The sequence below is a fragment of the Podarcis pityusensis genome (genome assembly GCF_964106645.2).
Source record: "Podarcis pityusensis genome assembly, chromosome: 4".
Taxonomy (NCBI): Eukaryota; Metazoa; Chordata; class Lepidosauria; order Squamata; family Lacertidae; genus Podarcis; species Podarcis pityusensis.
In genome coordinates, this window is record NC_138027.1 from 29,306,397 (window position 1) to 29,333,468 (window position 27,072).

Genomic DNA, 27,072 nt, shown 5'->3' on the forward strand with positions numbered 1-27,072 from the left:
CTGCCGGGAGGAATCTCTCTATGGTCGTCGGAGGCGGCCGTTCCGTCCGTGTCTCTGTGGTTGGCGGGGGATTTGGGTTGATACCCGAAGCCCCGAGTAACCAGAGGCGCCCGGGCGGGCGGCGCGTAAAGGAGCCCCGTGGCGCCTCGGCCCGCTTCCCGCGTACCAGCTTCCAGCGTAGGAGCGGCGGCCTCTCCAGGGAGCGGGGAAGGGATGCTCTGGGGCTGCCCGAGCCGGTGGGCGCTTTCTCGGGCGTAAAACCCCCGCTGTAGTCGGCGGGCCTCCTCCGAAGGTAAATGGACAGCCGGAGCCCCCTGAGCGCGGCGGGACTTGCCTGTGAGGAGACCGGCTGCGGCGGGGGCGGCGGGGCGGGGCAGCGGGTTTATGGGCGCACCGCTCCGTCGAAGCGTCCGGGGTTTGGGGGGGTGGCGGCGGCGAGTAAGACCAGGCATCTTGGGTAGCGCAGCCTGGCGCTTTTCAAGCCGGAGGTGCGTAAAATGCGCGTCTCACAACACAAGTACAGTGGTACCTCAGGTTACAGACGCTTCAGGTTACAGAGTCCACTAACCCAGAAATAGTGCTTCAGGTTAAGAACTTTGCTTCAGGATGAGAACAGAAATTGTGCTCAGACGGCGCGGCGGCAGCAGGAGGCCCCATTAGCTAAAGTGGTGCTTCAGGTTAAGAACAGTTTCAGGTTAAGTACGGACCTCCGAAACGAATTAAGTACTTTACCCGAGGTACCACTGTAGCGCCGCTCCATGGGGACAGGAGAGGAATGGGCACTTGGCGTTTGGGAGGGTCCTCACAGGAGATCCTGGGTGGTATATAAAACGCCTAGTGGAAACGAATATGTGTTTAATGCATTTTCTCTCTGTGTGTTTTAAAACACAACTCTGTAGAGCACATGGTTTTTTCTACTTCCTCTCAGTTCTCATAAAGCTCTGGTTGGGATAGTGCATGGACTTGGGTGGCTGTCAGGGGGAAATTCAAGGAATGTGCCTGGAATGCTGTACACAAGGCCTCCGTTGATGGCTGACTCAAAAGGGAGGCTTGTCTGGGAGGAGGCTGCCTGGAGTCCCATACAGCTGCTTGTCTCTGCTAGGTCTCTCCTTTAAGGAGGCCACAGAGGTGTGTGAACTGGATGACAACCATTTGAGGTAGGTTACTAGAGTGAGAGTGGATGATTTACCCCAGGCTACTCAGTGAGCTTTATATATGAATGGGGATTTGAACCTGATCCTCTGGTCCTGGAATAGGGTACCCTTTTCAAGTCAAGGATGTGTTTCCTTGTGGGCAGCCTGAGGATTGCATGCCCCTGGTGGGTGGGGCAGGGACCAAAGTAGGTGGGGCAGGGTATGCACCCTTGCCTTTGTACAAGCTAGGCATGCAAAACTCTAAAGGTTTCTTACATGCAGAACTCAGCACCCTCTGTTTGGACAAGCAAGAAGCATTATACTTTATGGACCGATTCTAGCCAGGCAAAAACACTCAAGGAAGAGCAGGGTCAGTGCGTGTTGTGGCCTTGAGAGACTTCCAAGGGCCATTTGGAAAAGACTGGAGGGCTGCATTCAGCCCCTTGACCTAAGGTTTCTCAGCACTGCACCCAGCTGGCTGAACGATCCTTTTACTCCAAAAGTCGCTCATCTGCACTGTTGCGTTCTATTAAGAACTATGTGTTAAAACAGTTTACATTGGATGATTAATTTCATTTTTTGTTGACATTTGCAGAAATACATTTGATACTTGAGCTTAACTTCTATAAAGCGTAGTTACTTTTATTAGTAAATATAATTCCAACATTTGATACTTTACAGAATACATTCTAGAATAGGGACAACGCCCAATCATTGATTTACTTACACTTAACAGCTGTGGCCTTTTTTCCCTCCTTTCCCCCTTCCCTCTTTCCTCTATTAGTTGCTTTCATTTTCACTTCAAAAGATCACCATTACATTGCTAATGTGATTCTCCTTAGGTAAGTTTGCAGTCCTGTTGGGAATAACAGACTCTTGTTTAAAGACCAGTGGTCTAGAACAGTGTTTCCCAACCTTGGGCCTCCAGCTGTTTTCGAACTACAATTCCCATCATCCCTGACCACTGGTCTTGCTAGCTGAGGATTATGGGAGTTGTAGTCCAAAAACAGCTGGAGGCCCAAGGTTGGGAAATGCTGGTCTAGAAGAATAATACAACTGAACATTTCATTTATTACCCAAAAAACTAGGATGCAAGATTTGTAACAGAATTTCCGATAGATAGGGAGAAATGGAACATTTGTGGAAATGCATTTTTCAAAAAAGAGTAGATTTCATGTACTGTATGCTGTTTTAATAAAAAAGCCTTTAGCCTAGAGGTATAAACTTTTTTGTGGCCTGAAGTCATTTTACCAGTGTTAATTTGTTAGGACAAGTGTTATAGACAAACAACACTGGTAAGCATGTTGTCCCCCTATGACTACACAGCATGTGAGAATTACTTAGACAAGTATACAGAGGCATATGCATTAATTCTCACAATGCTTCCGTTCCTTCCGCATCAACATTGAATACAACAGAGCAAAGCCTCAGTTTTCCCTTCTAGTCAGTGAAAAGCACCATGGGGAGACAGGGAGAGTTATTCCTATCTCTCACTTCCTCCTGCAAGTTCCTTTTAGGGGCCAAATCATACTTCGTTTTAATCATGCTTTTTAAAAAGTGCACCTAATGTTGCTGTTTCTTTATTTTGAAGAATAAAAAGAAGCCTTGGGTTTTGGGGCAATATGAATTGAGCTCACAACAGAGCCTGTCACACTGGTTTCCCACAAAAAAACCCTTCTCACCCCCCCTCCTGCTGCTTTTTGCTCTCAAAGATGCTGAGCCAGTTTGACACAACTGAAGTGTGCTTTGCTTTGACAGAAGGATTGTGCAGTTTGAATTGTGCTCCTCTACCTGAAAACTATCTGGAGCAAAGTCCTGGCCATTTTCTTTAGTAACCCCAGTCTTTGAAGTTGGCAGCAGGGCCAAAAGTGGGCAGTGGCTACAAGGTGAAGTTGCAAGCAATGAAAATGAAAGGAAGAGAGGGCTCTTTAGGGTTGCTGCTACTAACCTTGCCTTATAGCCCCACCGTATGCATCATTATGTGGCAGCACCAGGGAATGCACCAGGATTAGGATCGCAGCTGTTGTACATCAAATGAGTGCTGACAGTGCCGCAACAGACAGGAGACGGAAGTTCAGAGCTTGCTATTTAATTTGCTGCCTCTCCCATCCCAGCATGGGTCTTTTTATTGCTCCCTTTTATTGCTGAAACTTAATGAGTGTTTGTGCACAGGAGTTGCTGCACCTCTTTTAATTGAACCAACTTCTAATTAATTTTCTGGATGCAATCATCACCTGAGGAAATAATTTGTCTCGATATGTGTGGCTGACTTTTTCTTTGGTTTTGCTAATAGAAACTGCCTTGCTCTCTGGCATCTGCAAGGTACACTACTTTTTCTCACCAGGGCAGCAGTTCCAAAAGATAGTGCAAGATTCCCAGAATGAATTGGATCCTTGGCTTTCAAACTCCCAGGAGCAGGATATTTATATACTCAGAAAGTTGCTTTATCACATTTGAAGTTAATATTAGTAATTGCTCTAAGTGTTGGAGCCAAACCAGAAAAATTTAATGATGCCCGAAGCCGCACATAAATGAATAGAATATGCTTGGATTACAACTAATCAGCCTCATTGATTTCAATGGAGCAAGAACAGATTACTTTTCCTAAATTAAGGTCACTGTTTAAGCACTTACCAGCTGGAAGCTGTAGGAGGACAAAGGGAGATTACATTGTCTGCTTGACACCTATCATCCAGAATCTGTTGTCTTATCTGCCATAACGAATTTCAGTAATTATACCTAGTGTACAAGACAGCAGAAAACGTGTTTCTTTTCCTTTATAGACTGGCAAACAGATAATAAAACTAGAGTTTATTACTACTTGTCAGAGGACATCTGAAATTCTAGATTTCCTAAGCACGAAGGGGGAGGAAACGTTTCCTAGGATATATCATAAGTTTAGATTGAAACAAGAATGACTTTTAATTGTTAAATGGCTATAAAGTGATTTTGGGGGGGTGGGTGAAGAACCAGATTAAACAAGACAGATGCTAGTAATGCAGCTGCATTGTGGTGCTCAGATCACATATAAACTCAAGTGTTAACCTGGTTAAAGTCTGGTTGAAATTCTGCTCCTATGCATTCACTTGAATCCTCAGGTTTCATTTCCAGATCAGATTATACAAACTGTTTGTTACAAACGTTGGACTTGCTGGACAACTTGCTTCTTACATAACTGTTGAATTTGGTAGCACTTTGGCTGCTAAAACTCCTTAGTGGGGTTTGTAACATGTAAGTGAAGAAGCAAAGTGCAGGGTAAGGAGGGTGGGAAGCTGCTATTCCTATGCTGGGGTGGCATCAATTGAGCTCAGAGTAGACCTATTGAAATTAATGCACCTTAGTCATGTTGATTAATTTCATTGTGTCTACTACGTAAAATTTAGTTGATTCCCACTCTGGTCTTTATATGTTGTTTACCCTTTTCATGTTGTTTATAGACCAGAAACGTAGGAAGCTGACCTTATTCTGAGTCAGACCACTGGTTCATTGAGTTCTGTATTGTCCACTCCCTGACTAGCAGCTGCTCTCCATGGTTTAAGGCAGGGAACCTTCTTACCCCTTCTTGAAGACACCGGGGATTGTACTTTGGGCCATCTGCATTCAAAGCACATGTCTGACTACTGTTACAGAAAAATCAGCTCTTCTCCAAACTGGTTTTATTTATTATTAACCCAGGAGCTATTCTGTGTGGGTGGCATATATGGTACATTTAACTCACAAAGAAATTGATGATATATCTTGAAGCTGGGACAGCTCACTTGGTAGAGCATGAGACTCCTACCCTCAGGGTTGTGGGTTCAAGCCTCACATTGGGCAAAATGCCCTCAGGGTCATGAACATTGGGCAAAAGATTCCTGCATTGCAGGGGGTTGGGCTAGATGACCCTCGTGACCAGCTCTACAATTCTGTGATCTATGACTTCCTACAAAGGCAGAGAAACTTGCAGGACAGAAATAAATCTGGGCTTGTATGTTTTGGCAACCGATGTTGTCAGGCCACATTTGCACAGGCATCTGTGAGTGTTTCCCTGCTCCAGCTCTCCAGAATTTCCCTGATGTGGCTTCTTTTCACATCTTGCTAGAAAGAAAAGAAGAGTGGTGGGAGGAATTAAATGTCTTGGAAGGGGTGAGGGAGTGGCTTTCTAACAGGGGAAGGCTGAAACTGTTGACTTTTCTTTCAGTGGCTCCTGCAGTTTTGAGCAGACTCCTCCTGAATCCCTGAGAGGCAACAGAGGTTCCTTTATGGTGTGGGGTTTCAGGTCTGAAAAGTGCCCTGCCACTTGGCACTGGAGCCCTGGTAGCTGCGATAAGGACAAAACAGCTTCACCGCAGCAGGAAGAGGAGCAGCGGTGGCAGGATCAAGTAAGTCTAAGGGGCTCGCTTTCTCTTGGCTCAAACAGCAGGAAGGAAACGGGAGCGAGTGGATGAGTTGCATCTTTGACTCGAGTCTCTGTTGCAGGCTGAATGGACCAGGCTGAATGGGAGCCTGATCACGTTTACTCCAGTGGAAGGATTTTCAGCGTAGAGAGCAAGAAGGACAGCTGAAGCCATATTAGAAATGATGAAAGTCGGGAAAGGGGTGAATTTAAAAGCATTAATTGAACTCAGGTCTTAGTTCTTTCAGTTTCAGGTTATCTCTTGTCGGTATTTTCAGCTCACCTTGCCTTCAGGGGTTTTTTTTTAGGTAGAAGTGTATCTGCCTGCAAGTGTAAGGAATGCAAATGTGTGTGCTAGTGTGTGCTTTCCAGCCTTTTCTGATGTTCTTTTAAAATTTCCTTTGGGAGCATAGGAAGCTGCTTTATACTAGTCCATCTAGCTCCCTATTGAACTGACTGGCAGCTTCTCTCCAGTCCTACCTGGAGATGCTGGAGATTAAACCTAAGACCTTCTGCATGCAAAGTAAATGCTCTGTTATAATTATTACATCATCTTTTCCCCTTACAGGGACTTAAGGCGGCTTACAGATTAAAATAAGAACATCTGAAAGTAGGGTGGGGTGGGGGTGGAATAATTGAAAAACCACATACAGATAATTGCAATAAAAACAGCATGGCCCAGTCAGTACAGTCATACTTCATGTTGCGTCCACTTCAGGTTACGTGTTTTCGTGTTGTGTCCCACGGCAAGCCGGAAGTACCGGAACGGGTTACTTCCGGGTTTTGCCGCATGCACAGAAGCGCTAAATCATACCGTGTGCAGATGTGGCACTTCATGCTTGTGTCAGTTCTGTGTTAAGGACGGGCCTCTGGAACGGATCCCGTCCATAACATGAGGTTCCACTGTGTCTTATTTCGTGCTTGCACACATGTCTTTCTGTAGGGGATATCCTAATACAGAAGCAGGGAACCCAAGGCTTGGGTGCTTCTTTGTCTGGCCCTTGGGACTTTGCCCAGGCTGCACCTTCACTGGCCCTGCCCTGCTCTCTCCTTGAGTGCCTGGGTGGATGTATGTGTGCACGTAGAAAGCTCTGAATTTTTCTTTTGCTGGAATTTAGCCTTCTGTACAAATCTGAGAGTCACATCTGTTGCCTCATCCCCTTTTTTGCCACCCAGCTCTGACATATGGCATCCAGAAGGTTGCCTGCAAGAGTATGCAGCCCCTGGACTGAAAAACTGTTCCCCTCTCCCGCTTTATACATTTATTTATACAGTGTCTTTGTGTCTGTGGCTTTCAAATGCTTAAAATTGGCCATTAGTTACCGGGGAGAAAAAACACAGGCCATTTTCATTCAATGGCGTATGTCCACACCAAGCCAATACAGAACTAAGACTTAAGCTTTAAGGTATTTTAGGGTAAGATAAGGTTAAATAAACTAAGGTAATTTGAATAACAGAATATGGGGAAAGATGGAAAGGATTTGTTGAGCTAATTATTAGGTTAAATTGTTAAGATAAATTTTGTAACAAAAATTGAGAAAGATGGAAAGAATTTGCTGAAATAACTAATTGAACTAGAATGCAAGAAGGGAGGTGTGAGGAGGTCAATGAAACAAGCAAATGGAAGTTATAGATATGTAATTTGGGATTTGTGGTTTTTTTTTTGTCTTCCTTTTTTCTTTTTATCTTTTTATCTTTTTTTATCTTTTATCTGTTGTATTGGTTTCTGCCTTTCCCCCCCCTTTTTATGTATTATTGTGTTGCTTTTTATTTTTTCTTTATTTTCTATAATTTTGAAACTACTAATAAATATTATTTTTTTTAAAAAAAAATACAGAACCTTGCAGTCTCCTATTTGCAGCCATTTCTCAATACAAAAAGACGCCAATGCTATGTATAATTGTGAATAAATAAATGAGCATTACTGCCAAAGCTGCAGTCCATAGTTAATACTGAAAAACAACGAAACACCGCCAGATAATATATCCTATGCTTGCATTGAAGCTACACCATGTCCTGAGGTCTCACGATCACAGTGCCTTTTCGCCATACTGCTTATTTTGAATGTGTATTAACATTATTATTTATTATCTGCCCTTCACCCTAAGGTATCATGGTGGGTTACAACAGTTTAAAAATACATTAAAAACAGTTAAACAAAAACATACAATTACAAAAAAAATTACAAAACATAGTGAACCCTGAAACTACACATCTCATGATTTGGTGGTATGGGAAAAAGCCCTTTTTGTCATCTTTCCTTGTATATTCCACTTGCTTAGTTAGTTGCAGGTTTGTTGCAAAGCATTATTTGCTTAGAGGGCAGGTGCAAATTATAGTTTGCTGGTTTTAGAACGTGCCACAAACTAGTAACTTTAACAAGTGGAAACAAGATACTGCATGTGAGAAACTGTCTATGCAATGGCTTAATTCTTGTGCTTTTTTATTTTTCTATCCCTGTTGCATATTTAATCACTTTCTACAACTTTTTAAAAATTTCTGCTTAGTTGATATTGCACTTTTTAACCCCAATGTATTTATCCCCCTATTTTTCCTGCATCAGTTGTTTGGCACATAGCATTGCAAAGATGCATTCCTCAAAATCGCGTACCTTGCCTATCTACCAGCCATCAGATCATATATTCAGAGTGCATGCTTCAGCCTCCCTACTTCCTTTTTGCATAGCTGTTTGCTGAGCTGAGACTGAAATGCCATGCTTGAACTTGCAGATTGATCAATATCTGTGTGTGTGTGTGTGTGTGTGTTTAGCATTTAATGAGCTTATCTTTTACCCATCTGTATTGCATTTCTCCTACTGTTGTGTTAATTATGTACTTGCAGGGGAAGGAACCATTGGTGACTTGCACTATTCTAATGCTACCTTGTCATCTTAGGATGATATGGCTGATAAGGAGAAGCCGGGGGGATTTTTTAAGGCTGCTTTCAAATATATATGAAAATAGGAGTCCGCATGTGTTTTGGTTCCATGGGATGAGTCTTTACCTTCCTTTTCCTACGTATGATTGTTTAAACGTGCAATCATATTGTGCCCAATTTTTCTATTTAGGCTTAAAAACTACTCCGGGGAGATGTGAGGGAGTTTTGTGCCGCAGGTGTCCAGCCAATAAGCACTCTTTCATCTTTTCTTTTTCAAGCTGAGATAACTTGTTCCCCCTGGGCTGGGTCCCCAGCAAGAAAACTGTCCACCTGACAAGTATTTATTTAAAATCATCATATGCCACCTTTCACCAAAATGATTACAAGTTGGTTTACCTGCTACTTCCTCCCCCCAACAAAAAAAAGTTGCCCACCACAGGAGTATATCGCCTGTTTTTATGTACTACAACTCCCGTCATCCCTGAACATTAGCTGTGATGGAACCGATAGACCAAAATATCTGGAGGGCACCAAGATGGGGAAGACTGCTTTAAACTCTACCTGACCCAGAGTGCTTTTTTTGAATCACACAAGAAAAGGGGAGTTCATACATTTCTTGAACAGCTTGTAACTTGTGACCACTTCAGGCAAAAAGATGCCTGCATTGGAGGAGGTTGAATTAGATGACGCTTGTGGTCCCTTCCAACTCTGCAATTCTATGCTTCCAGGTTCTTAGGTAATTCATATGTTTCTTGAACAGCATTTATACTAATTGGTTGCTATAACATCTGTTCTCAACTAAATAGACTCTGTACTCACTGGGGGCATAATCCAAAACTTCCAGTCATGCAGCCCACATGCCCTCTTGCCCCACAGAATATAGGAACACAGGAAGCTTCCTTATACCAGGTGACTCTCCACCTACCCCAGTTGTCTATCTAGCAGCTGTCCAGGCTGTTAGGTAGAGGGGTCTTTCCTACTCTATTCATCCTCTCTTGCCAGGGATCTTCAGCATGCAAAAATACGCTCTGTTACTGAGCTATGGTTTCTTCACAACTGCTTCCCTAACACTTGGGAAATTAAGATTTTATCTATGTGTGACACAGTTTTGGAGCTTGTTTTGTTACAGAGGGAGGAAGAAAACCCTACTTTCCCACGGCCTGTGTATTTTGGTTTCACAGCCTTTGCACAGCGCTTCTGTTTAAAGGTTGGAGGGGTGATGGCATAGAATGACCTTTTCGTCTCTCTCTGAACAGGTCGACTCTTGTAATGCCTGCCTTCTGCTTATCGTTCAGCTAGAAAGACATGAGTTCAAAAGTCAGAGGAGACTTGTCAGAATGCGGCGTCACAGAACTCCTTGTTTCGTCTTGACTTTCCTGCTCTCCTCGAAGTGCACTGTGACAAGGAGACGTCAAGGACAGTGTCGAGGGAGCAGTGTATAAACCAGGCAAGGCCATGGGCTTGAGCTGTGCCAGCCTTCACGTCTCCTACAAGCTCAAGCTGCTCATGCTATTCACCTTGTGTGTCTTATTGGTGGGCTGGGCCACTTCCACTTACCTAGTGGATGCCGTGCACGAAACTCCGAGAGCAAAAAGCATCATGGGGAGTTTCCGAAAACCAACCACTATCACAGAGGAGCGAACGGAAAATCCAGACAAGAGCACCATGCCTACTGTGAAACTGCCCATAATGAAGCCCCCGTGTCCCTCTCTGTCTCCGTATCTGCGTAGGTTGATTCAAGTTTTCCAATCTCAGTCTTAAAGCAAGACTTCATGGATTTTGGGGCTTTAGCTAAGAAGTCAAAGAGGGGAGGATTCCCTTCCCCCCCAAAAAAAATCCTTAAGGCATCGAGGGGGGGGGGGGAGAGACTTCAGGCTTGTGTGCCTAATCAGGCCTGCCAGGCCTCCCCATTGGACCTGCAAGGCTGATTTGACCAAGCCATATCCACCTGCCATACCCTGATGTTATACAAGGTGTTGGGAGTGAGGCAGGCAAAGTCGCAGCTGTGCCAAAAAGGAGATTGCGTCTGCAGAGCCCTGCATATAGTGCTCTGTGTGGTTCTTGCAAGCCACCAATGATCAGGTGATTGGTGGAGCTAGCAGGGAGCTGTCCATTAGGCTTTGAAGCCCCAACTATCAACAGATTGTCAGGGCTTCAAAGAGCTGTGCAGGGCTCTCTGCAAACACCAATGATCAGCTGATTGTCAGGGCTTGCAGATGAAAACAGGTCAACTGGTGTCATTGTGATGTCAGGTGACTGACAGGTGGGCAGTCCCTCCCGCCTTTCACATTTGGCCCACAGTAGGTGGGGGAGATAGGGATCCAGCCTGCTGTCCAGATCCAGTTCCTATCCCTGTCTTAAGGAGAATTTGTCATTTGCACATAGATGAGAAAACACTTGTAGCTTGTAAAAATCAGCATTCTGTTTTCCTCTTGGTGTTACATTTCTCTGTCTGACATATCTTCTAGTACTATTCAAAAACATGATTCATATGTCACAGTTCTGTGGCTGAATCCTGTGCCAACAAATATTAGAATTCCATGGAGATCCTTTGAGAAATTTCCATTTTTGTGCGGAAACTTGTGAGATGGCAGCCAACAGTGCTAATGTGAGCATCTCATCCATAATCAAGCCACCCCACATGATTCCACTATTCAGATATTGCTGGACCAAGTGGAAAAGCTATTCCTGTAACACACCAATAATGTATGAGTCTGACATTGATAACAGGGATGATGAACTTGTGGTCATCTTACCTTCCACTGCTTTACAGTTTTTGCAGAGTTCCCTTTATGGTTTGCGGTTACTAGTTCCCAGTTTTGGGGTTATGTTTCTAGCCTGCTATTTGGATTATGGTACAGAGTCAAAGGTAGGAGCCCCAGGGAACCTCTGGATGGAAGGCCTAATTGACAGCTGACCACACTGAGGAAGAATATTGCTTGCCCGCCCCCAATCATCCTCCCCTTCTCCCCCAGGTAACTTAAAGAGTAGCTTGCTGGCCAAATCTAGCTGCTTACAAAAGATTTTAGTGTATAGTTCTAAGTTTAAAAAACAAAGCATCAAATAAACCTCCTCAGTCTCTGAAATGGCTTCGCAGATTCCTAAGCATTTAAGTTAATTTGCTCTTACGACTTACAGCAGCTGTGTTTATAGTTTACGAAGATGAGACTGAAGTCATGCCTTTTCCCATAGGAGGCCCTAGCAAGCTTTTCTTTAAGGCATCTCTCACCCTGGAGGAGGTGCAGAAAGAGAATCCTCGAGTGTCAAAGGGACGTCATCGACCAGAAGGCTGCTTAGCTCAGCAACGTGTCGCAATATTGATACCACATCGCAACCGAGAGAAGCACCTGTTGTACCTGCTGGAGCACCTTCACCCATTTCTGCAGCGGCAGCAGCTGGACTATGGCATTTATATCATCCACCAGGTGGGTCCATACAAAACATCTGCAGCTAAAGATGAGGGGTGAATCCAAACCTTCCTGCCCTGTGGTTGTGCCTAGAGGTCCTTTGACTGTTGTGTCTGTTTGTGCAATTGGGGATCAGAACAGGCACATTCCTTCAGGCACATTCCACATCGTTTCCCCCAGTCCTGATACAAATCCATATCAGTGTGTTACCAGCGGTTAGGAGTCCCCATGTGCACCGGTGCTGATGAGTTTCGTCTTCTGCTGCAAGAGCTTAAAGCAGATCAGATGAATTAAGCGGAGCGGGTGGCAAATTAACTTTATGCACTGTTGGTAGAGCATTGTTCTCAAAGCTGCCAGGCTTGAGAAATGTGTCTTGCTCAAATAATTGCCTGTTTGTGTCCTGGGGCTTGGCTGGCATTTTCGTGTGTGCCTGACTTCCTTCGGCTACGCTTGGTGAAGTTCCCTTGCACTCACTGCTTTAGAGGTGGTGTTTTTTGTAAAGAATAAAATGTTCTTTGGCCTTCATCTTCCCTTGAGTGCAAAATGTGGCAGAATTTATAGCAATAGAGACACATATTCTTGGCTCACGCTTCATGTTTCATAAGTCAGTCTCCTATTAATAAATAATACATTATCTAGTCAATTTTTTATTTTTTTAAAAAGGATTACAGTGGAAACTGGAGATGGTACATCTGGGTCTCTTGCCCTCCAGAGCTGCTTTACCTATCCATTATTTTATTGGCTGCTCCTGTTCCTAGGCTTGTAAGCTACATGGATCAAGACGGGGTCAGAGGGGGTATAATGCAGCCACATCGCTGTGGCAAAGCAGGTTTGGGTCTGGTCAGGGCTTGGATAGGAGGCTTGGGAATCCCATGTCCACCACCTTGAGTTCCATGATGGATGTAATACTCTTAAGTAGACCAAATTGACATTGGTTTGATGCTCTTTTGTACACAATTACATTCTGGCTTAGTGGGAACCTAAATGAGGAATGTGATAACCATTTTCAAATCTCCTGGAATAATACAAATTATTGGGGCTAGGGAATGAGAGTTCCATTCCTTAAACTGCACCAGTCTTCTGCTCAGAAGTAATATTTGCACATGTATTCGTCATCTAAACAGGCGAGGTGGGCTAAATTTTTAGATAAGCTCTCCTGGCAGAACTTTGAAGTATGTTGCAAGTGTTGTACACTTGGCTAGAACTTCTTTCTTAAGGGCTGACTTTCCACTTTCCACTGACATTCTACACAGCGATCCTGGCATCTCCAGGTAGGCCTAAGGAAGACCCTTGTCTGAAGCTGTGAAGAACTGCTTCCAAGTCATTGTAGGCCTGGATTAGGGAACCTCTGGCCTGGGGGACAAATGTGGCCCTCCAGGCCTCTCTCTGTGGCCCTCAGACCTCTACCCAGGTCTGTCCCAGCTTCACACCCTTCTTGAGTTTGTTTGCCTGGCTGGAATGTATCCTTTAACTCAGAAGGACATCTGAAGGCAGCCCTGTATAGGGAACCTTTTATTGTTTAATGTTTTATTATGTTTTTATATAAGCTAGAAGCCACCCAGAATGGCTGGGGCAACCTGGTCAGATGGGTGGGGTAGTAGTAGTAGTAGTAGTAGTAATAATAATAATAATAAATAATGAATATGCCTCTTGCTCATCTGGATGGAGGATAAGAGGAGAGTGTGAATGTGTGTAATAACTACCCTACTATACAAGGGTCGGATTTTTATTTCATTTTTACCGAGGCATTATGTTTTGCCTTTGGCCCTGCCCCTACTGACACCTGGCCCTTGGAAGGCTGCCCAGGAACAAATGTGGTTCTTGAGTTCAAAGATGCCTTTCCCCTGTTGGAGACAATACTGACCTGGGTTCACTACCTGTCCTTTTGCAGCACCTGCTTTTTGCCTGAAACTGCCTGGAATCTCAAGTTCAGTGCTGAAGTGACAACTTGCTTCATCTTGGCAGTCTCAGTCTAATTTAAAACAAAAGCAGCTAATAGTATGGCATTAATATTCATTTGTCAATACTTGGTTTTTATAAAACCAGCTCTGTATGAAAGAGAAAAAAGGAGCTCTTTTTTCCTTTTAAGAAGGCTTTTCATCTTTTATTCATTTCCTGTTTGCCTGGTGAATGCTATTCCGGAAGAGTTCTGAATGCTTTTGTGAGTGTCTCTGTTCTCCATAAGAAAGTATACACATCCTTGCCATTATAACAGACTTTAGGTTGCTGAAGGAGTTTCTCTCAATTTTAAAAGAGAGAAGGAAAATATGTATTTTTTATATATGTTTGTAGAAGGGTAAAGGTAAAGGGACCCCTGACCATTAGGTCCAGTCGTGACCGACTCTGGGGTTGCGGCGCTCATCTCGCTTTATTGGCTGAGGGAGCCGGCGTACAGCTTCCGGGTCATGTGGCCAGCATGACTAAGCCACTTCTGGCGAACTAGAGCAGCGCACGGAAACACCGTTTACCTTTCCTCCGGAGTGGTACCTATTTATCTACTTGCACTTTGACGTGCTTTCGAACTGCTAGGTGGGCAAGAGCAGGGACCAAGCAACGGGAGCTCACCCTGTCGCAGGGATTCGAACCACTGACCTTCTGATCAGCAGGTCCTAGGCTCTGTGGTTTAACCCACAGCGCCACCCGCATCCCTTTTGTAGAAGAATAAGTGGGGGCAAAACAATATTGTCTCAGTTACACAGAAAGGAAATTAATATTCAATTTAAAATCTTCTTTTATTGTAGAGTGAATGAAATATAGCCAATGCTAGTGAACTTTAGAATGCAAAATATAAGTTTGAGGCTGCAATCCTAATTACAGTGGTGCCTCGCAAGACGAAAAGAATCCGTTCTGGGAGTCTCTTCGTCTAGCGGTTTTTTCGTCTTGCGAAGCAAGCCCATTGACGGATTAGCGGATTAGCGCTATTAGCGGCTTTTAGCGGCTTTTAGCGGCTTTTAGCAGCTTATCAGATAAGCAGATAAGCAGATAAGCGGCTTAGCGACTTAGAAAAAGAGGGGGAAAAGGAAAAAAAAAACCCCAGGAACTCGCAAGACATTTTCGTCTTGCGAAGCAAGCCCATAGCAGATTCGTTTTGCGAGGCACCTCCAAAACGGAAAACTCTTTCGTCTAGCGAGTTTTCCGTCTTGCGAGGCATTCGTCTTGCGGGGCACCACTGTATTCTTATAGCGAATAAGCCCCATTGAACACAGTGGGACATACGAAAGGAGTCCATACCCATGTATTTTAAAACTTAAGTCGCATACTAAATGCCAGATGTTTAAATTATCATACCTCTGTTGTAGTCAATGTCCATGGGTTGTGGAGATCTTTCCCAGTAACTTAACAATTCTGTTATAAGGTAAACAAGTAAAACTACAAGAACAAAAAATAAAATTTCCAATATAGCCCAAGACCTAGGTAAAAACAACCGCATGGCATTTGAATAGATTAAGCAGCCAGTGGTCTTAGCAATAGTTCAGATGGAATAGCTACTGATTGAGGCAGTTCTAGGAAGGGAGCAGCCAAACGGTAGCTGGTCTCAGCCAAGTTAATGGAGGGCGCCTTTGCTGCCCTGTGTTCTCCTTTACAGGCAGCCAGGAAGGATGGCTGCTGATGGGATGAGAGACACTGTACATGCAAGACGAGTTGTTTGCAGCTAGAGCTGGATTGGGCTCAAAACACACATATGTTTTTATTCATTTATAATATTTCCATTACCTTTTCTCTCAATCCCACAGCTGCTTTTATGGTACAGTTGCTGTGAGCCAGGAAAGGATACTGTAAACGTGTGATAAGGAGAGCATTCTGATAGGAAGTTTACTTAGTTTTAACAGGTCTGACGTAAATTGCTTCCTTTTCTTGTTTGCAGGCTGGCAGTGCCAAGTTTAACAGGGCAAAACTGCTGAATGTGGGATACTTGGAGGCCTTGAAGGAAGAGAACTGGGATTGTTTCATATTCCATGACGTGGACTTGGTACCAGAGAACGACTTCAACATTTACATGTGTGGCAGTCAGCCAAAGCACTTGGTAGTGGGTAGAAACAGCACAGGCTACAGGTAGGAGCTAGGAGAGAGAACCTGCATCTTCTGAAGAAGTGTTGATTTGCATGCCCTTTCATAGTGATACAAGTAGGGACACTAACAACAGGTGATTACCATTGCTTGAATTTTGCAAGCAGAATTGAAGCAGGCACCCCAGCCACCCATCCCTATGTGTATGTGTACCCACCCACCCACCCACCCACACACACACACACACTGCAACCCATCTTGGTCCCCCTGAGAAAAAAGCTTGCCTTGGGAGCCATGATAAGACATAAGGTGGATGCAGTTTCTGGGAAGGTGAGAGAGACCTGGCACGACTCACTTTTTCCTCTGCATGTTTTTCTAAGCAGGGGGGTGGGCAACTCTGCTCTCGAGTGTAATCTGTAAGGGACCGCATGTGATCTGTGAGTGAACATGAAGCCAGAAGCAGGTGGGGCCAGATCAAAGTGTGGGTGGGACTACCCCATTCTCTTTCTTCTCCACTTCTCTTTTCCTTTGCAGTAGGCTGTTGGTGGATGGATGAGTTATTCTTGCAGGTGGTAGGAGTTATTCTTGCAGGTGGTAGGAGCTGAATGCTGGGCAAAGGGCTTCTGAAATTAGACCCAACAGCTACATAAAATTAGCCTTAGGGCTGCTAGTTGCCAGCTGGGAGAAAAATTTGGAGTGCCTTTTATGTATATATGTACACAGCCTTACCCATCTTCAAGGAGCTTCCCCTACCAGTTGTCCTGTCCATTGTATTTTATATCTGTGGGGCTTTTCTCATTTCACAGAATGAAATGTCTTTGAGCCAGATTTCATGCCATAGGTTAACTAACACTGCTTGCTCAGGACATGGCAAGGCCCCTGAGAGCACATCGCTACACACACTTCATTATTAATTTTTTGCTTCAGCAGATGGGTAACTGAACTTTTTTCTGGCTATAAAATAGTTTTTGATAAAGGCTGTGTTTGGGTTTATGCCACTTTCTGAAAAGACTTTTCTCCACCACTTCTTATGTGTTCCTAGGTTGCGTTACCAAGGATACTTTGGGGGTGTAACTGCTCTAACAAGAGAGCAATTTTCCAAGGTGAATGGATTTTCTAACAACTACTGGGGCTGGGGAGCAGAGGATGATGACCTCCGCATCAGGTAATTGCACACCTAAGCAAAGTGGGTGGCATAGACTGTGGGTGATTGGAGCTCCTTGGATATGACTCATACGTTGCTTAAAATGAATGCAGAAGGGGAAGAGAAGTGCTATGGGCGAATTGGAGATGAGAAGCTTGTGCAATATAAATAGCCTAAATAGGGATATGAAATCTTGACAGGAGTATAGACACTAGTTTGAATTGACTGCACTTAGATGAGATCATTACAGGGAGTTACTGGTTGACTAGTGACCAGAAACTGCTTGCTGGAAGGGTTGTAGCTCAGTGATAGAGCATCGGCTTTGCATGCAGAAGGGCCCAGGTTCAGTCTCCAGGTAGGGCTGGGAACAACTCCTGCCTGAAACCCTGGACAGCCACTGCCAGTCAGTGTAAACAATTCTGAGCTAGATGAGCCAATGGCATATGGCAGGTTCCTATGCCCCTATCTTTTAAATTGACCCCCTTGTACCTAACTATTATTTAAGGCCTTTCCTAATGTGGGCAGCAGGAAAGAATCCTGCTTTCTCTTTATTACATGTATATGCTTAAGTACTAAAATTGGTGAGGACCACCCACCAAAGAAATATTGGAAGGAGGAGTGTAAAATGGGCACAGCATTCAAAATGAGATGGGGGGAGGGCTCGTAATGCACTTTTGCTTCGAACACCAAAGCACCATCTAAGAAACATCTAGGTTGCTACCACAATTGATTTCCAGGTGGCAAAACACACCTGCAACAAACTGCATTATTGCCCTTGAAAAGCAGGTGCATCACAGCAACTAAGGACAAAGTGTGACTTGAGGGGAACCCCCCCTCCCCCCCAGAAAACAAACCACCATTAGCTCCAACCATAAGTTTGTTTTCTTGTGCTCACTATAAGCGGCAAACTGTGCAGGTATTTTAAGAGTACAGTGCTACCTTGGTAGTCAAAGCCTTTGTTGTTGAACAAATCAGCTCCGGAACGCCGCAAACCCGGAAGTGAGTGTTCTGGTTTGAGAACATTTTTCGGAAGCCAAATGTCTGACATGGCTTCTGCGGCTTCCGATTGAGTGCAGGAAGCTCCTGCAGCCAATCGGAAGCCGCGCCTTGGTTTTTGGACCGTTCTGGGAGTCGAATGGACTCCCGGAACGGGTTAAGTTCGACAACCAAGGTACCACTGCATTTCAAATTTTTAACTTCCTGTGTAGAAATTTGAGAAACTTCTGGACATTGATAGCATTGCACTGAGAGAGGTACAAATGTCTAGCATATCTGTTATGCTATGTTCCTGCTGCTGTTGCTAGAAAAAACAATTTCTAACACATTGAAGCCACAGAAATGTGCAGTGTGTGGAATTAAAAAGAAAACAGTAATCATGGTGTATAATAATCAAATTTCTCATAAGTCAGCATTTCTGAACTGCTGGCTCTTCTTGCTGTTGTTGGGGAGTCTTGCTTGCCAGCTGCGTTGACAGTTTGATTGGCTTTTGGTTACAGGATCTGTTTATTGCTGCCTCAGAGAACTTGTCCTTTCTGTTTACCTTCCTCTCTGAATGTCAACAGAACTGCCATTTACAAGAAAATAAATACTGCAAGCTGAAATAAAGGAAAGATAGAAGCATTGTTCCTCTTGACTGAATGCTAAAAAGGGACGGGCTGGGATTGAGAGGCAGTCTTTTTCTGTAGATTGGCAGCAATTTCCAGTCCCAGCTGTGTTTATCTCTTGCAGGAAATACAGCAACGAGTCTTGTTGCACCTTAAAAACTAGCAAATTTATTATGGCATAAGCCTCTTTAAAAAAACAACCAGAGTCCACTTCATCAGACACAATTAATTTAATTAACATGGTGGCACTTTATTTCCTCGACCATCTTCATGGTGCAGCATGTGCCTTATTGCATTAGTAATGCTGCTGAAATTTTGAAAATATGTGACTGATAGCGTTATTTTTTCCAGAAGTCAACTTTGGCTCCTTTTGAAAGTTTATTTATCAGCTGGGTCCTGTAGGAAGGCATTTAGTTTCTTCTTTCTCAAAAACCATAAGTATCCTTGCATCTTGTGAACCAACTGTTTAAAAAAGGAGTTATTTTTCAACCATGTCAACTGGTAATTTGATCCGGGGTCTCTCCATATCTCTGGCTTCTCTTTCTCCCTATACCCTTCACTGAGGTCTGTTTATTTGCCAGTGAAGGTTTTATCAATAAGTGCACGGATGCTGCACATGTCCAGTACTATCAGTCAACACCAGCTACTTATTTTATGGTTCCAAGATGAAATAGCCTAAAGGAGTGGCTCTTAATTTTTTTATGATGATCTGCAGACCATCTTATTCCAGAGTCTAGATAAATTGTCGCTGCCAGCGTACGGTCCCTGGTACATATACCCTTCCCCTGAGATGAGTACATCAAAGCCTGGAGGAGCTGAAATCCAGTGCTGGCAGCAATTTCTAGTCCCCCAGAGCTCTGGTGGACATGGAGTAGGACCAACATACAGCAACATCTGCAATTGCGTGGTCTGAGTAGCAGCTGTGCATTCTGGGTGGGGCTCACCATGGGCAGAACTACATGTTATGCCAGCTCCTGGTGGCTTCTCCTCGCCCTCCTAAGGAAAAACAGAGTTGAGAGGAGAAGCCAAGGAACATGGAAGTGGTGTGTGCAATTGTGCTTCCTCCTCTCCACTCCCAATCCCTGCTGCGCCTCCTGCAGGGTCCTACTTGAATTTCGTAAATGGAGATAAAGTCTTGTCTAGAATTCTGCAAAGGGAAAAAAATCAGCTGGGGGAACAAAAAGTTGCTGGGGAAATGTGGTGGGCAGGCTTCTGTGCTTCTAATCTCCTCATTAGAAAACTGTTTTTCCTTGGTTGGGGGATCCCTGTGTATTCTTGCATGTAATTTGCATTTTGTGGCTAGAGCAGTGGTTCCCAGATAGCTGATTACTGAGGATCCCCTATTTTTTAAAAGCCAAAGCCGTGGACTCCCTACTTTTGAAAAAAAAAAAATACCTCTATGGTGGTTACCTGTGCAAAGCAATTTTTTGAAGAGAATGTAGGTTAGCCCCTAGTAAGCAAAGGATTGTAGGTATACTAAAAACAGACCCTAAAATTTGTGATATTGCCACAAATTGCCTATCCCCAGACAGTAGGAAAAACTTGTCTCCGTTGCTCCACTACAACTGAATAAAATAAAAAAGCAATTGTGTCCCTAACGTGCAAGTGTTCTATTTGCAGAAGGCTTTTTTTATATGAGAGAGTATTCAAACATGCCATTCCTTACTTGTAGTCAGAGATGGTACACCTTAGCAAAACTTTGCAGCATATGGTTCTGCTAACTGAAGGATCTTGCACCTTCAAGACATAGGTGAAGGCTTGGTCAGGGCTTGATACAGTATTGGTGAAGACTAAATAGAAAACAGCTGGAATTTTGTAATGTTGGTAATAGTAGCAGTAGTAGTGATAATAATAATAATTTATTATTATTTAGTCCTCCTGTGCCCAAGTTTCATCCCTGGCTTAAACAGATTAATTAGTTAAATACAGTACTTATTTTGAGTGAGGTTTTTATTCTTGCTCTTTGCTTAATAGGAACAACCAACTTCTTAATTTATTAGGATTCTGCCGTACATCTGTTTCCTCCCACCCACAAATGTAGCCACATAGCTTCCCACAGAAAACATGGAAACAACATCCACGCAGGCTGCCTTTTGCACTAAATAGGCCTGGGTGAGAGGCAGACTGTGATGGTGGCTTCACTTTATTGCAAGCAAAACCACCACCTCCCTTGGCTCCCTCCAGCTGGTGCTGGTAGCAGAGGGACTCAGGAGCAGCAGTGGTTTCACCAGCGATATACAGCTGAGTGAAGGCACTCTCCCACTCTGCCCTCACACCAGCAGAGGGAGAAACAAGCTGCATTGGAGAGGCGCAATACAGCTTGTTCCTCCCTCCGCTTCTTAGCTGAGGGGTACATGGTTGCCGCTCCCTTCAGCCAAGCGGTTAACGGAGCCTCCAGCCCACCGCTGGCTCGTTGAGTTGGGGGACGGGAGGCCTCTTCCACCCCCCCACCCCCCGCTGAGCAGTTCAGCAAAGCCCCAATGCTCCTTGACTCGCATATGAGCCTGAGAGGCATCGGGACTCGCTCACTGTGTAGGACTGGGCCATGTGTCTTGGCTGTTTCTTCCTTTCCAAAGGTGGGAAGAAGCAGCCGAGATCAATTCCAGTCATGGTGATATGTCAACATATACTGGTATTTAGCTGCTGATATATCACAATGTTGAAAAGGAAGTATCACCCAGCCCTAGCACTAAACTAAATCATCAGAGGGTGAGCTGTTGTGCTAACCATAGTGGCAAATTGCTTAGCTCAGAGGTTTTCAACCTGTTTGAGTCCACGGCTCCCTTGACCAACTACATTCTTTCTGTGACTCCCCTTTGGGAAAACATTCTCTGAGCCTCAGAAGCCTAGTTAAGTCACCCTTTCCCCGAAGAGCTGGCAGTCCCTCACCCTTCCTTGTGAAATGTTCTCTCTTCTCCCCTCTTCTTGGCAGGCATTGCACACAGCAAGCACAAGAAAATGCAGCGCCTACCTGCCTGCCCAGCCTCCCACTTATCTGTCCATTCCCATTCCCATTCCCAAGCAAGGGCTTGGTGGACTGGCTGGCTGGGCTCCCTCACCTGCTTGCTTGCTTGCTTACTCGCTTACTCCAAGGCTGCCTCAGCTCCTGGAAACCAGCACCCCCTGGCCAGCCCCAGAGGCACCATTTACCTGGGGAGCTTATAGCCAGGGCTGCTGCCACAAACAGCCTTTGGGCAGCAGAGACGTGAGAGGGTATCAGAGGAGGGAGGGAAGGAAAGGAAAGAGGGATGGAGGCCAGTGCTCCCTGCGGCACCCCTGACCATCATTTAAGGCACCCCGGGGTGCCACGGCACACTGGTTGAAAGCCACTGGCTTAGCTGTTTCCCTTGTTGGAATTCCAGATGAGACAAGAATTCCAAATGCATAAGGCAAGAAAACCCTACCTACAGGCAGTGGGATAGACGATAAAACCTGATAGTCGTTGAATGCAAATAGAAGTTTTTTTCAGTTAAAAAGAAGAGAGCAAGGGGAAGGGATCGCTTACATTTTTTAAAATGATAAGCATGTGAATCTACCCCGTGGAGCAAGCCATTTGCACTCTCTCTTCCCCTGGAAGAAACTGTATCAGAGGTTTTTGTCCAATCCCAGCTCACTTGCCATCCAGAAACTTTTTCACAAGTTTTCCCCCTGCCAGCAAGCAGCTGCTGGTCGTGAGCAGAGGCTGGATGATCCGTGGAAGACTTTTGGGAACCACTGGGCTAGAGAACGTCCGTACTCAAAAAGACTGTCCTTGGTGCTGCTGTCATCCATGAGTCCAATAGAGGGCAGCAGTTCCCTCTGTTATACTCTTACAAAATGAAGTCGGGTTATAAAGCAGAGTGGGAAAGGGTTTGGGTTTTTTTGTTTGGGGTTTTTTTTTTAGAACTTGTTTTTGCTCAGTGCTGTACTGACGTGCTGTTTTTTGAGTCTGTTAGTTACTAGTGATTAGTTAGGCCTTGTCCTTCAGCAAACTGCTTCTAATTGTAAAAAGCCTTCCGTGGATTTTGTCCCTTCAACGTGACTGCCTAGAATCCCTAAGCAAATGAAGTCTTGAGCTGTAATACCATCATTATTGGTTTTCTTTCACTGGTTGTTTTCCAGCTCTGGGTATCTCTGTTTGGCACGTGCACTATAGGAAGTTAGGAAGCTGTGTTATACCGAATTAAGCCACTGGTCTGTCTAGCTCAGTATTGTCTACACCAGGGGTAAGGAGCCCACCTCCCACAAAGACATTTTAAAGGCCATAGAATGTTAATCAGCCAAAGGCCTGGATATAGAAAAACCCTTTCACCTGGCAGCTAAAGATACAGTATGTAATTAATCTGCTATACTCAACAGCTAAGGTCAGGTGCAAGCTGCATTCCCCTTTCCCCATGATCTCTTTCAGTACATGCCTTTGGGTGAAGTGGGGTTCTAACCGAATATGATGGTTTTTTAAATCAGCGGATGGACAACCTGGCTCACCCACAAGGAAATGGGATTAGGAAGAAGCGAACTAGCACTTGCTAGCCTTGATTCTTTTATTTGCACAGCCAGATTGGAAGCGCTAAATGAATTTAAAAGGCCCCAAAGTTTGCCCCACCCCATTGAGAGATATCTGAAAATTTGAGGCGGTGCCCCACATTTTTAATAGCAGAGGTAACAGTTAAGGGTCTTCCATTACAGCTTGTACAAAAATGCACAGTGTGGCTGTCAGTTCAGTTGAAGTTGAAGCGCATTGATGCACTAGAGGGGGTGTGAGTCAGATGCCTATTGTTTTCTAGTTTTTAGCTGGGGGAGGTTGGGAGGTTCTGATCATCATTCTCAAGCCTCATCCCCCCCGCCATCTCCATGACATGCTTGCAAATCATTGCTATATTTGCATTTAGAGTTGAAATGCAGAAGATGAAGGTTATCCGGCCATCTCCTCATGTGGCCAAATACACGATGATCTTCCACACGAGAGACAGAGGCAACGAAGCAAATCGACAGAGGTGAGTCAATGAGGTCATATTATGGTAGCAAAACTAGGTGGATGGGAAATGGGGGAAAACGTGACTTATGGTCTAAGCCAGGGTGGCCATTATGGTGCCCACCAGAAGTTTTGGACTAAAATTTCCAACAGCTCCAGCCAGCATTTCCAATGGTCAGGGATGATGGGCATTGTCTCCTGCAACATCTGCAGGGCACAACGTTGACTACCCCTGGTCTAAACATAGTGCGGGCATGGTACTTATATGAATGGATTGTGAAACACCAAGCCTGACAATATATCATATATAGAAGTTGTCCTTGCTCAGGTCTGTATTGCCTCTTAAACTGCAGTTTGCATCTTCAGCCACTGGAACTTAAGATTCATCTGCTTTCAAAGTTTTACATAGCGTACCTGTCTCTAAAACAGAACCTTCATGACATTTTAATTCATGCCCTCTTTTCTGTTCTCTCTCCACCCCACCCCACCCTACCCATTTTTATTTTTAATTGTTCAGAATGAAACTCTTGCGTCAGGTATCTCAAGTGTGGAAAACAGACGGGCTAAACTCCTGCTCTTACAAGCTGCTCTCCGTGGAACACAACCCTTTGTACACCAACATCACAGTGGACTTCGGCACGCCGACCAAGATTTCATAACCTTCTCTTGTGCCTAATGAACTGTATGGATAATGGAAGACAATTTCCAGGGCCGAGAGCAAGCACCTACCTTTTTGTTGGTGATTTCGCAGAATCAAGTACATTACAGGGGGAAGAATAGGGTTCCCCCCACACCCGATCTCTAGTAGCTTTGTTAGATGTTTCTTCCTGGACTTCAGGACAGTACTGGCCAGTTGGTGACTGCGGTTAACATGAATAACTCTATGATCATGGTTTTTTATTTGATTAAAAATATTAATTCCTTCCTCTGGAGGGAATTGACTTCCACTGCCTGAAAGCTATCTGTTTTGATAGCTGCTGTTGAATCTCCACCATTTTAAAGTGGAAACAAGGATATAAGGACAATACTGCCATGCTTTTTCCAAGGTGCAAAGTTAAAGGGCTTCTTCATCCAATGGGCAATTCTTTTTTAAATAGGATAGCCCTGTTGGAAATGGCTTTTTCTTCAGCCAGTTGAACAAGCATTCATCATAACCTCCTGAGGTAAAGGTATCTGATGCCATCGTGTTAAGAATACCCACAAAGAGAATGAGGGAGATTTGAAAACTCGCAATAAAATATGGAGCATATTGAAAAGTATTCCATTGTCTTGGTGAAGCTTTCCAATTACATTGTCAGCTTAAGGGTGCGTGAGAAACCTTATTTAATTCTGCAGCTGGTTTGTAAAAATGTTTGTGGTGCCGTTGCCTAAGGACAGCAAGAGAATGCAGAGTGAGAGGTTGTGGAAGTAAATATTGAAGCTCCTCCATGCAGTTCCTCAAAGGCATAATGCACACATGTAAAATGGTCTGGAAACAACTACCGGGGGTGTGGGCATGACAAAAGTGGTTGTGTAGCTTCTAGGTGCATCTTCTAAAGCATTTCAGGCCATGGTACTAAAAGTAGAATATGTTTTCGGGGAGGGGGAGTGAAGTTTCAACAATTCCTAGAAGGAAATGTTTTGCATTTTGAAGAAATTATACAACTGATATTTGCCCACTGATCCTGAGCGTTTTTCAATAAAATAGTTATTGAATTTGGGTGGGTGTTCAAAATGAAAGTGGGCTGTAATGCTTAGAATAGATAAATCACCGAGACTTACATCAAGTCATGACTAAGTCGCATAGACTTCATTAGGCCCGCTCCTATGATTAAGCCTTTGTTGTTACAATTTCAAGTTGTCTGTCTGCAAATCGCTCCGTAGATACCATTTGTCACTTCACTTAGTGGATATGCTTTCAGTTCCTCACAGTATGCAAGGCAGATATAGGCCACGACTGTCTGCACATGCGTGCGTCACTGCAACCTGGAAGTGGTCAGAAAATGGGCTGGACAGAGGTGGAACGGGCTTACACGTGCTCCGCCAACACATGCCGGGGTCAGGAATGCAACCCCTGTGCAAAATGGCCACCGCCTATACACAATGCGTATTTTGTGAGTGAAGTGACCAATAGGAACGTGTTGGCCTCACCCCCAGTGATGCTGCACAATGCATAATCGACTAGCTGAAGAGAGCTTTTATGTGCATGGAAAAAGGGAGATCATTTGCATCCCTGTGGAGCAAACCCTGCCCTTATTGAAGCAGCTCCCTTAAGAACATAGGGAGCTGTCTCATACCAAGTCATACTATTGTCCATCTAGCTCTCCAGTGTCCATACTAGCTGGCAGTGGCTCTCCCAAGATTTCAGTCAGGCAGCCTTTTCCAGGCCTACTTGAAGATGCTAGGGATTGAGCCAGGGACCTTCTCTATGCAAGCCAGATGCTTCCTTCAGGATAATTGTGCAGAGGGGGGAATGCTGCCAGTACACAGGGCTACCCTGCGTTCCTGTTGCCTGCTTCACACCTAACAAACATTGCAATATGGTTGTTCTACACAAGATGAACTACTGATGCATCTTCGCTGTACATTACTGAATGCACTGCATAAGCAATTTGCAAATGCTTAATCTCTCATATGTCAAGTCCCCCTGCCATTTGCACTGAAATAAGTAAAGATGATCACCGCCTGTTTATAGCACAGTCATCAGATCTCAAGGCATAATGAAGCGATGGAGTAAAGGCTTCTGTTGACGGCTTTGAATAGAAAGAAGAGGTTATTAATTCTGCTAGAGGCTTGTGGGGAAAAAGAAAAGAAAAACTGAGTTGGTACCAGAAAGTTTAGGAGCACATTCCCAAGAGCTGACTGATTCATATCAGGGACGCTCTGAGGAAAAGAGGCACAGTACAGGATGCCCTAATGGAAGACGCAGAAGCACCTTCTGTAAAGCAAAACCCAGCATTCTGACATGCGCTTAAATTGTGCATGGTCTCAAAGTGGACTAGGTGACCCTCATGGTCCCTTCCAACTTGAGGATTCTATGAATATAGCCAAGTGCAACAGAGCTACATACACCTAGAAGCAGGTGTCTTAATTTTTACAACAAAAGTGCATGCGGGGTGCAAACCTTGGCCACTCTCACACCTCACTATCATTTATCTCCGTTTAAGATGGAATTGCTTTAGGGAGGAATGTGAACTAGGGAGTTAGCTCCTAACACCCATGCCTTACTGTAAAATGACCATGTGCTCTTTTATATGGGAAGGAGGCAAATAACCCATTGGCTATAGTTTTCCCTTGTCATGTACTGTATATCAGAAACCCCTGGAGCAATGCAAAGCCTCTAAGGAGAGAAATGATCCTTCAGAAAAGCAGGTGATGATTGCGGCTGAGACAAAACGCTAATACTCAGTGCAGTTTATTTAAATTCATTGAAAAATAAACTTTTACAAAATTAACACTTTGAAACACATTTAATACTTAACTGCCACCTTAAAGCATTAACACTGGTGCAAGAGAACAGAATTTATAATGCAAAAGATGTCTAAAAATAGAACAAACACATAAATTCACGTTACATTCATACGGTTAAGAGGA

At 44.3% G+C, this 27,072-nt stretch overlaps 1 protein-coding gene across 2 annotated transcripts; it reads left to right on the forward strand.

Annotated features, from left to right (window-relative positions):
- Positions 1-26,933, forward strand: B4GALT4 (beta-1,4-galactosyltransferase 4). 2 transcript variants are annotated; one of them, XM_081004198.1, is made up of 9 exons: positions 1-292; positions 5,314-5,494; positions 5,592-5,711; positions 9,642-10,111; positions 11,578-11,810; positions 15,658-15,845; positions 16,843-16,965; positions 23,417-23,521; positions 24,017-26,933. In XM_081004198.1, exons 4-9 carry the CDS (start codon positions 9,841-9,843, stop codon positions 24,156-24,158), a joined length of 1,062 nt encoding a protein of 353 aa, XP_080860324.1. In that variant the 5' UTR covers positions 1-292; positions 5,314-5,494; positions 5,592-5,711; positions 9,642-9,840; the 3' UTR covers positions 24,159-26,933. The 2 variants fall into 2 exon arrangements, with proteins under 2 accessions (XP_080860324.1, XP_080860323.1); XM_081004197.1 differs by lacking the exon at positions 5,592-5,711.
- The last annotated feature ends 139 nt before the right edge of the window (positions 26,934-27,072 follow it).

Bases quoted from the DNA above. Each gene is read 5' to 3' on its own strand.
- B4GALT4 (XM_081004198.1), top strand. From the start codon at position 9,841: ATGGGCTTGAGCTGTGCCAGCCTTCACGTCTCCTACAAGCTCAAGCTG. The intron at 10,112-11,577 runs GTAGGTTGATTC...CTTTTCCCATAG, and splicing joins CTCTCTGTCTCCGTATCTGC to GAGGCCCTAGCAAGCTTTTC. The intron at 11,811-15,657 runs GTGGGTCCATAC...TCTTGTTTGCAG, and splicing joins GCATTTATATCATCCACCAG to GCTGGCAGTGCCAAGTTTAA.